The sequence below is a fragment of the Trypanosoma equiperdum genome, assembly GCF_001457755.1.
Source record: "Trypanosoma equiperdum strain OVI genome assembly, contig: ctg_402, whole genome shotgun sequence".
Classification (NCBI taxonomy): Eukaryota; Euglenozoa; class Kinetoplastea; order Trypanosomatida; family Trypanosomatidae; genus Trypanosoma; species Trypanosoma equiperdum.
The window spans coordinates 4,256-14,825 of NW_027124313.1; the positions used below are offsets into that span (position 1 = coordinate 4,256).

Consider the following 10,570-nt stretch of genomic DNA (forward strand, 5'->3'; position numbering starts at 1 on the left):
GTTGGAACAAAAAAAGAAAATTATATGTATCGTGTCTCACATACAACAGAACCACCTTAGATCATGTGATAAAGAGAAAAAAAAAATATAACCGTGCTCTCAGAGTGCCGGAAGCAGTCTACTGATGTCATTAACATCAGAAGAAAACCGGTAGCACCTGATATGTTATAGTTGACATCCTATTTGTAAAAATAAAATCGTTGAAACATACTCGCTTAAATTTACCGTCTTGAGTCTACCATTAAAGTTATTAAATGAAATTCATGTCTGCTCGTATTATCCTCCTCACGCTGAAATAACATGGATTATAGACCTCATTTCCTTACATCCAGTGTGTCATCAGTGATATCCACAGTGTATGGGTTATATCCCGCCGGCATCTGTGGTAATCCCGCACCCGGTCGCATGGCAGCGTTTTGGGCTGCCCTCCGCTGCCGCAATACGAAGAACCCAACCAAACCAAGCACGATAAGTAACGCTGGGACCACTACAGCCGCAATCCATGCCAGGTTGCGACCACCCGATTTACCGCCTTGACCATCCCCATGATCTCCATTATCCTCATCCTCGTCTTCCAAGACAGCATCAAATGTACTTCTGTGCTTTACTGCAAGTAGCGCCTTCACATCAGCTACGCTTAGCTCATGGCTGTACAAAAGCATGTTGAATACGGTAACACTCAGGTCGCCAGTTGCCTCACCCTTTCCGATCACTCGCTCGTTGGCTCCAACATATATCTCGTGTATCTCTGCCGACTGCGACAACGGCACAATACTGCCCTGACCATCCCCTACACGATTCCCGTCAATGTACGTATGGGCAACGCCGCCTCGCACGGTCAAGACAACCTGGTAGGTTTTCCCCTCTTCCAGAGCGAGTGTTTTGGCGCCAGCTGTCGTACCACTCAATTGGGTCCACGCCTTTTCGTCGTACCAGATACCCACGTCTGCAATTAAGCCGGATTTGTTCCTCACGCCCACTCCAAGAAGTGGAGTGGGGTTCTTTGGTGCCTTATGGACGGCCACGCTCATCACGACTGTCAGCCCGTTGTCAATCAAATGGTACACTTTATTCTCATTTTTGCCAGATACGGGAAATACAACATGTGCGGCGCGTGTGCCCAAAGTGAAACCGGTGGTGACCCTCTTTACAGGGCCTTGTAGCGCACCATCCATGCCAAGGTATCCGTCACGCCAATGCGTGCGGTTGGCCACTTCAGACCAAAACCCAACGAGGCCCACCGTTGGGTCAAACTTTGGCGCTGACGTGCTCTCCTCGCCCGTAGTGCCATAAAGCGCCATCACACTCCCGTCCACCTTCCTCCACAAACCCACCACTGCCTTCAGTTCATGCACACGGTCGGTGAGGTCGGTAAAGAAAATGCTTTTCAACTGGCTGAAACCCTCCTCATGCAGGGAGTACAGCCCACTCTCAGTGTGCAGGAGGGCGCTAAAAGATAACATGGATAAATGACCAGAGGAAATCGCCCCGAGGCAATGCGTCCGCTTGCTATCCGTCACCCAAAGGAGGAGCGGCCTCAATCCCGCATTCCCTGAATTGAAGAAGGCGCGGTAAGCAAATAGGATCACATCCGACCCATCCACCTTCATGTTCACGAAGTCACCTCGGTCGTCGTCATCGGAGTGATACTGGAAATTGGACAGTGCGTGCCTTTCACCCTCCGTAGCGTCAGTCCACGTCATCCCCACGTCTACGGATCGATACATCTTGTTTTTCGTCTGGTGTGCAACTACAAGCAGCAATTCCTTCTTCCACACAAGCAGGCTGGGCTCCGTGCAATCGTCGATGTCCAGTTTAGCCGGGGTGAAGCTCCATGACTCACTCTCGTGCTTATAACGCGCAATAACGCATGTCTTAGCCCCACTCTCAGCGGACGCGACGAGAGGGAAAAGTATGGTGTCGCCCACAACAGCACCCTTTCCACCACTCTCGAAGAATTCCTTCCATGAGTGCTCCAATAGCGGCCTCTTGAACGTATCAGTCAGCGATGAAGGCTTATTCCACTTCACAACCTTGCCATCTTCCGCACCGCGGCCGCCGATAGTGCCCACGAAAAGCTTCACCTCCAAGTCGAACGCACCCTCTTGAGGTTCTACATCCTTCGCCTTGTTGCTGCTGAGTGAAAGAAGGAAAATCTTATCCTTCAGTACTATTGCCCTGGGGCCGTATTGAGCGTAGCGATGATCGGCCACCGGCTCATTCACGAAAACATTCTCAGTCTTCCATTTTTTCTCTGACATCCAACCCGCCGCCTGTGCGCTCTGGTGAGTCTCGCCAAGTGCAATAGTCTTTAGCCACACTCCGGCGTATCCGGCAGTCCACGCGTTATATCGTGCTTCAGCGAGGGCAACAACACTCCCACCCACCGCCACGAGTGAATTACCTTCGAATAAACCGTGTTTCACATCATGACTCGAGTCACTGTGCGACAACAAACTTTCTCTATTCCACGGTTTGAATAATTCCACCCTCCGCTTCTCAACTCCTGCAGGTTGGGAAGATGAGCCATTACTGCACACGGGGAGCAAAAGGACTGAAGCAACCAATAGTAGTAATGGTGTGTGCATCCTTTTGTAACTTTTCTCCCGTGTAGGGAAGTCATCTTTCATCCATACTCTCATGCTGGTACCTGGCTCCTGCAAATGCACGGGTTATATTCCGATAAAATTCCCCACGTTATCTTTTCACAATAATCGTCACTTGAGTCAGGCCTTCCGTCTATGAGGCGCGTTAGGCTCTGTATTATTTCACTGTAGGCGATCACTTGCTTTTCTTGTGTGAATGTCTGAATAAAAGTTAATTAAAAGCAAATGAAAATTATAGGAGTAACAAAGATGCAACAGGTCACAAGTTGAACAAAACAACACGAGCACTAACATAGACTATGCATAAATATATATAGATAAATAAAGATAAATATATTTATGCCGAGTGTATGATGTCACGGTAAATAGAGCATGGCATGAAATAAAACTATTACACCATAATGCTACTGACCTCATACCACTCACGTAACGCTCAGGAACAAAAAAAAGGGAGCTGGAATAGAAGAGGTTAAGAAACACGCGTTGCAGTGCTCATCCCAATTCGTGTTAAAGCTACATAGGGGGAAAAAATGATATAATAAATGCAAACATGAAGAATGTCACTAACACTATTCTTGAGAGCGCTGTTGATTTTACTACTGGAAATCTTCTTCAAGAGTGGCAAGTTGATTTGCATTGATGTTTTTATACCTCCAATAACAACACCTTAAAGGTAGAACCCCTATTGTTTCCCTCCTTCGCGTCGCAGCAGAGTAACAAAAATGGTTTTGTCCATCAGACATATTACGGAAAAAAGTGAAAGCAAATACATTCCATTTTGTTTCTTTTCAAACACAAAAAAAAAACAGATGGAAAAAAAAAATACCAATACCAATATGATTCCGGACACTTTTGCAAGTTATTGAGGTTGTCAATATCCTCATCTCGCAAAAAATTCAGGCATTCCCAAGTGTTAACCTTATGAGCCGAAATCTTCACATTATTTTTAAATAAAAAAAATAAAAATAAAAAAAACAGCACGGACAGGGGCCCCCAACACATGTGTCCCCCACCCCCGGGCCCTCCCAGCCTTCTTTCCTTCAAATAGAAACGACAACAAACCTCTTCACACATTCGCCTCCTTCGCAATGCAATGGAACACGAGGGGACAAAAACAGCATCCGTGACAGGATTCGAACCTGCAACCCTCTGATCCGTAGTCAGATGCTCTTCCATTGAGCCACACGGACGTGGCGGCGGGGAGGAAAGCACAATGAGTTGTGAGCGGAAAAAAATTCAAACCCAACAAAAGCGGCAGCGAGCTGACAACTGATATGTTCCACACCGCGCCGCAATTCGTGCGAGCCAACCCGGATCCAAGATGATATGCGATGCTCCTTTTTTACAACGTGTCACACGCAAGTGGAGTAATATGAACAATAATATAAAAAAAGGGAGAGAGGAATGGCAAACACTCAACAGACATGATCCCACCCCACGTAAATGTGTAAACTTTTTCATTCGCCCCTATTGAAAGGGTCTATTTTGCTAATGGCAATGTTTTTGTTGTTTTTTTTGCCCTTTCATTTTTAAAGGGCAGCAAAAGCACATAACCGCCAGCGATGATAGTGCCGGTGCGGAAGTCAGCGTTAAGTTACCGCCGCGCATTTCAAGTCGTATATCTGATCATTGGGCCCCCTTTGGCCAAAAGGCTACACACACACACCTCCGCGGCGCACCGTGACTGAGAAGGAAACGCCGTCAACTTGATGTGACTATTGCTGAGTGTTTTTCATGCGCCAAGGTGCGACTCAGTTAAACAAATAAAACTGGGCATGCATGTGTAGCATGATAACCCTACATCACACTTTTACCCCTTTTTTTTCCAATCCCCAGAAGAGCAACGAAAAGAAATGGTGGAGGGTGCATTCAGGATTTTTTTTTTAGAAAAGCGATGAATCAGTACATAGTCATATCCAACAGAAAAAGAAAAAGCAAAGAAAGAAAGAAAAAGAAAAACACTGTCACAGCATCTGTCATAACGATAGCACCAGCAGAATACTGGTGAAAATATGGAGAACTTGTGGCGCCCATACGATATTTTCGTCGCTACCCAACGCGGGCATGCACGCACTCTTTCCACATTCCTTTCTGCATTCCCTCTTCCACACCCCCGCATCTCACACAGTTTTCAATACTACACCACCACCCACTCCTCACAACTGCCTTAGTTCCAATTCCGCACGATCTTTCCGTCCCAGTTCAACTTCTCCCCCTTCTGCATGGCGTAGTAGCGATGCGTCTTCCAGCGACGCCAAGGTGAACCCGACTTACCCCAATGCGGGTTTGCTTCCCAGTATTTCTCAATACGCTCCTGCAACAGCGGCGTGAAGTGGCGGGCCAAACCCTGCACGGGCCATGCCGCTGCGGTTGCCAACGCACAGATGGTTCGCCCCTCCAGTTGTTTAGACACATCGAGCATGGTTCCAACCTCTTCCATACGTGCGTTACCGTGGACGAAGCGTTGCATCATCTTTTCGAGCCATGGGCTTCCTTCACGGCATGGCGTACACTGGCCACATGACTCATGGGCATAAAACATAGATAAGCGATGGATAGCCGCGATAAGGTCGGTAGATTTATCCATCACTATCACCGCTGCGGTGCCGAGGCCTGTTTGCGCCTCCTTCAGCGCATCGAAATCCATGAGGACGTTATCACAAATGCTCTTTGGAATAAGAGGACAAGAAGAGCCACCAGGAATGACAGCGAGGAGATTGTCCCATCCACCCCGCACGCCACCAGCATGACGCTCAATGAGGTCCCGCAAAGGAATACTCATCTCCTCCTCTACTGTACAGGGCCGGTTGACGTGACCGCAAATGCAGAACAGTTTTACCCCAGCATTGTTGCGTCGACCAAATGAATTAAACCACGACGGGCCGCGCCGGAGGATTGTTGGTGACACGGACACGGTCTCCACATTTGTCACAGTGGTGGGGCACCCATAAAGACCGACATTGGCCGGAAAAGGGGGTTTAAGACGTGGCTTTCCTGGTCCACCTTCAATGCTTGAAATCATCGCAGTTTCCTCCCCACAGATGTACGCTCCCGCACCGCAGTAAGTGTATAAATCAAAATCGTAACCGCTTCCGCATGCATTGCGGCCCAAGTAACCCCGCGCATACGCCTCTTTAATTGCCTGATCCACAGCCCTCCACTCATTGTAAAACTCGCCTCGTATGTAAATGTAACCGTAACGCGCCCGCATGGCAAAACCTGCAATGAGAGCCCCCTCTACCAATTTGTGTGGTTCATGCCGCATAATCTCTCGATCCTTACACGTCCCCGGTTCCGATTCATCTCCATTAACGACGATGTAACTTGGGCGGCCGTCAGGTTTGGATTTTGGCATGAAGGACCATTTGAGTCCCGATGGGAAACCGGCTCCGCCGCGGCCACGGAGTCCACTGGCCTTAATTTCATTTATAACCCAGTCGTGTCCCTTCAACAGCAAATCGCGGGTACGATACCAATCCCCTCGTCGCTCAGCACTATCAATATCTGTGCCAAAATCCTGATAAAGATTAACAAAAATGCGGTCCTGATCCTTCAATCCACCGTGTACCCGCTGCTCCTGCTGAGTTGGTGGTTGTTGAGAAGCTGCTGCCTGAAGCAAAGACCCCGTAGCGGAAAGAAAACCCACACGCCGGAGCATTAATAACTACACACAAGGTTCAATTTGATTACACAAACGCACACAACCACAAATGGTAAAGGATGTGAATGCCAAAGCGCCTGTTAAGTGAGGAACCTTTTTTTAAAAACACACACACACACAAAGAAAGAAAAACAATCCGCGGGCTACGAGCAATAAAAATTCTGAACGATTTAGTCGCTGCTATTGTTGTTCTTGTTGCTCCCTTGATGATGATAATGATGTATATACACACGCGCCCACCTAACAGGCGCACTACAACTAATTACTACGACTATTAGAAATGATATCTTCCACTACCGCTGCGACTACTGACTGTACACGAAAAAATAAAAATAAAAATAAAAAAAGAAAATCCGCTACAACCACCACCGTCTTTCCAACACTTTATTTTTTTTTCTCCTTCTTTTTTCTCGCCCTTCGCTTCCTTCTAATAAACTCGGACAAAATGTGGAGTCGTGACTGTCTCTTCGTTCTCTTGTGTGTTTTCCTCTATTATTGTTATTATTCTTCTTTTTTCTCTTTCTTCCTTTACTTTTCTTTACTGCCCTTTGGCGTGGTTGAATCCGCTATTTCCCTAAATGTTGGTTGGGAAGACTTAAGGGCAGGCGGGACAGAAGGAAGGAAATAGCAGAAAAAAAAAACTCTGCTTCGTCCCGCACAACAAAACACGCGCACGCACCTAATGTAAACCTTCCACTAGTGGGCGGGTGTTTTTTTTTTACAAAAAAGAAAAAAAAAGTCACATGAATAAATGAAAGAGAAAAAGTAAAAGTAAAAAAAAAAAAGAGAGAGAGAGAGAGAGAAATAGAAACAGAGAGATATGAAGCGAGGAAGTAGAGAAAACGAAAAAAATTCATACACCATGCAGGCAAACAGCAAACAAGAAATTACCGCAGTAACATAACGGTTGGACGCAAAATACCAATCGTACACCATTATTATTATTTGGCACTCTCTCATCCCCCCCCAAAAAAAAAAAAAAAACAGAGGTGCCATAAACAACTCATCAAAAATAACAGGAAAAGTAGAAAATAAATAAATAAACATGGAGTGCAATGTGAAGCCACACCGCAAAGCGCCGTACAGCACGGTTTGTAGTGGGAGCAAATGTAATCATTTGGCAACAATGCAAAATGGTGAAGGGTTGATGTTTGGCAGTGGTATTACACACACATATATATATATATATTCAAATATGCATTTACGTACAAGAAAAATGCACACATGTCCGTGTGTGATGCTTTCCAGTGGGTGAACAATCATCAAATATGTCTACTCAAATTTTACAAGAAAAAAAATCCTGCAGATGGGCACAAATCAGGCAGCCGTGCACCTTTCCAGTAGAATATCATAAGGCAGCAGCAACACATGCGGTAATTAAAGATGTATTTGAAAAATAAAATAAAAATAAAATAAGCTTTATTCCCTCGCCAAACATCATCTCGCACCATATCAAGTTGCATTTCCCTCATCCTCCTTCATTACCATCACTGCTATTGTTGTTGTTGTTATTATTATTATTATTAATATTATTATTGTTGTGATGAGTCCAGTTGGGGAGACGCCCCGCGAGATGTTGCGCCTGGCAGCTGTGAAATTGTTCCGTAGCTTCCACACAATTTGGAGCCCAAAAACCCTCCACTTCAATGCAACGCTGCGCAATGGCCCTCAACTCAACACATGGCGTAATTTCCTCCTGTTCTGCAAGCCGACGCTTAAAACCCTCCGGAACTTCCTCCCAAGGCATTTGCCGGCCATTACCCACCGCATAAGTCGTACCGCCACCCTTCAATACAACCATAATAACTTCTTTTATTTTTATTTTTATTTTTATTTTATTTTGCCGTTCTTCTTCTTCCTCTTCCTCCTCACAAGCACTGCCGATATGAAATTAAAAGTATCTAATTGATCAACTAATTAATTAAAATAACTAATGAACTAATGAACTAATACGTTGGGGTTAATTGTGGTGAAATGGCCAGAATGAAACAGAGTGATGAGGGTTTAATTAATAAATAAACAAACCCAAACACCCGTACACTTCAGTTAATGAAGTTATTTCTTCCCTTCAGTCCTTTATTGGACTGAAGCCGTGTGTAACTTAATAACTTGCATATATGACACAACACACAGCAAAAAGAAAAAAAAGGAAGGAGAAAAAAAGTAAAGAAAAGTAAAGACTTGCGTTACAACACACAACAGCGCAATCATGAAGCACTCCAGCGTCAAAAAAATAAGGTGGAGTTACAAATCTTATTTTGTAACCGTCTTTTTTTCTTTAAATAATAACAATAATAATAATTTGTTTATGTATTATTGTTGTTGTTGTTGTTTCTTTATTATTATTATTATTTTCCTTTCCTTCATTTGACAGACCTGATACGGCCGAATTGGCTGGCCGCCGGGTGTAGAAAGTAAACCATTTTGGGACATAAACATAAAATTAATTAATTAATTAGAAGAAGAGGAGGAAAAAAAAAAAGAGGCATAACGAAAGTGACATTTACTCACTTTGCTGCTCACTCAAAATAAAACAAAACAAAAAAGAAAAGAAAAGAAAAGAGTTGGGGCACACCGCATTTCCTCATTAATAAAATATTCCTTTGGATTTGTTTTTTTTCTTTTTCTTTTCTTCTCTTCTTTTGTGTGCGCTGGCGAAGTTCCGCTGATGGGGGAGAAAAGAGAGGAAAAAAAAAAGAGAAAAAGAAAAACAGGGATTTGTTCCCAAAGAAAAATAAATTAAATAAACATGTGAATGGAAGGAGGGAGAAACAAAAAAAACAAATAAATAAATAATAATAATAAAAAGAAAGAAAGAGGGGCCACTGAGACAATTTGCTGCCACAAAGAGGAATCCCTCATATCCACTCCCTTTTATTTCCTTCCATTACTAAATCTTTTTTTTTTCGCTTCGTTTCGTTTTTGTTTTTGTTTCGTTTCGTTTTTGTTGTTAAAAAAAAAAAAAAAGAGGAACGTGTCAGAAATGAGTAAATGATTTAAGGGAATCTTAAATAAATAAATGCATGGGAAATGTTGAGGATGATTTGATACCGACGACATATCGCCCATTTATTTTTTGTTGTCGTTTGCTTTTCTTTTTCTTTTTCTTTTTTTCTTTTTTTTTCAAGAAAAAAAAACTGCGCGCGATATTCCCTTTATTTATTCATTCATTCATTCTCACTTCAATTCGTACCTATCCGTATGATGATAATAATAATAATAATAACAACATTAATTATTATATTGAAATGCTATACCTTGAAATAGTAGTAGGTAATGATAATAAAATAGATTTTTTTAAAAAAATAAAAACACAACACACAACACACAACACGCCACCAAATCATATGAAACGTAATAAAATATCAACAGCAGAAATAATAATAATGTTTGTTGCCGTTTCATATCGCATAATATATTTTACGCATGGACCTGCAGCAGGAGGTTTAAATGAGGCATTTTGGGAGATAATTCGGGCTGAAAGTCTCGAAAAAATGAAGAATAAAAAAATAGAATAAAAAAAACCGTCAAAAGGTGAGTTGTGAAGCATTGCAATGCAGCGAAGACGCAGCGATATAAATAAATATAAATATATGATAAATAAAATGATAATGATATAAACAAATCATTTTATTTTACCTTATTTTAATATCTTCCTCTTTCCCCTCCAGTGTGCAGTTACGCATGTCCATTTTCTACCATAAACACAATAAACAACACATCTTTTATTTATTTATTTTTTTCTTTTCTTTTCTTTTCCTTTAAAATTTTTTTAAAAAAAAAAATTATGTTTAGGCTGCAGGTCATCCCACCCACCCATTTCAAACACTAATTCGTTTTTGGTTTTGTTTTTTTTTTAATTTTCCCTCCTCTTTATTTCCTCTGCTTGCGTTGTTAAAATCATACAACCTCTTAATTATTTTCAGTACTCTGACAAAAACCAACAGAGGTGCGAAATAAATATTTTTCTCCCTCACGCGTCTCCTCTATTTTTTTTTTTCACAAATAAAATAAAAGAAATTCATCAGGTCACTTCACCATCTACAAATTATTAATTATTTTTCCTTTGATTTGCTTCGTTATTGACGTTACTATCACACTTTTTTTTTCTTTTTCCTTTTTGAACTACAGCCAACTGGGTTGTTCATTCTCCGAAACAAAAAAAAACAATAAAAATAAATAAAAATAAAGTGGCTAAATTATAAACAAACACTTTCACCACAATGTCACCCACTTGCAAACTTATACTCACACACTCACAATCTCACATACACAGAAACATATAAATATATAAATATATATA

General features: G+C 42.4%; 2 protein-coding genes, 1 non-coding gene and 1 pseudogene across 4 annotated transcripts; all 4 read right to left on the bottom strand.

Annotated features, from left to right (window-relative positions):
• Positions 1-314: 314 nt before the first annotated feature.
• TEOVI_000170400:pseudogene lies at positions 315-2,642 on the bottom strand (annotated as a pseudogene). The gene has a single exon. A coding segment is annotated over exon 1 (2,328 nt).
• A 1,081-nt stretch (positions 2,643-3,723) lies between these two features.
• Positions 3,724-3,796, bottom strand: TEOVI_000170500. The gene has a single exon. It is a non-coding gene; the product is annotated as a tRNA-Arg (tRNA).
• Positions 3,797-4,773: 977 nt separating this feature from the next.
• On the bottom strand, positions 4,774-6,264 carry TEOVI_000170600 (NADH-ubiquinone oxidoreductase, mitochondrial, putative; the record flags this gene model as incomplete). The annotated part of the gene is made up of 1 exon (XM_067224905.1): positions 4,774-6,264. One exon carries the CDS (start codon positions 6,262-6,264, stop codon positions 4,774-4,776), a length of 1,491 nt encoding a protein of 496 aa, XP_067081006.1.
• A 1,471-nt stretch (positions 6,265-7,735) lies between these two features.
• On the bottom strand, positions 7,736-8,068 carry TEOVI_000170700 (uncharacterized protein; the record flags this gene model as incomplete). Its single annotated transcript, XM_067224906.1, has 1 exon — positions 7,736-8,068. The coding sequence occupies one exon, from the start codon at positions 8,066-8,068 to the stop codon at positions 7,736-7,738; it is 333 nt and encodes a 110-aa protein (XP_067081007.1).
• Between the last annotated feature and the right edge of the window lie 2,502 nt (positions 8,069-10,570).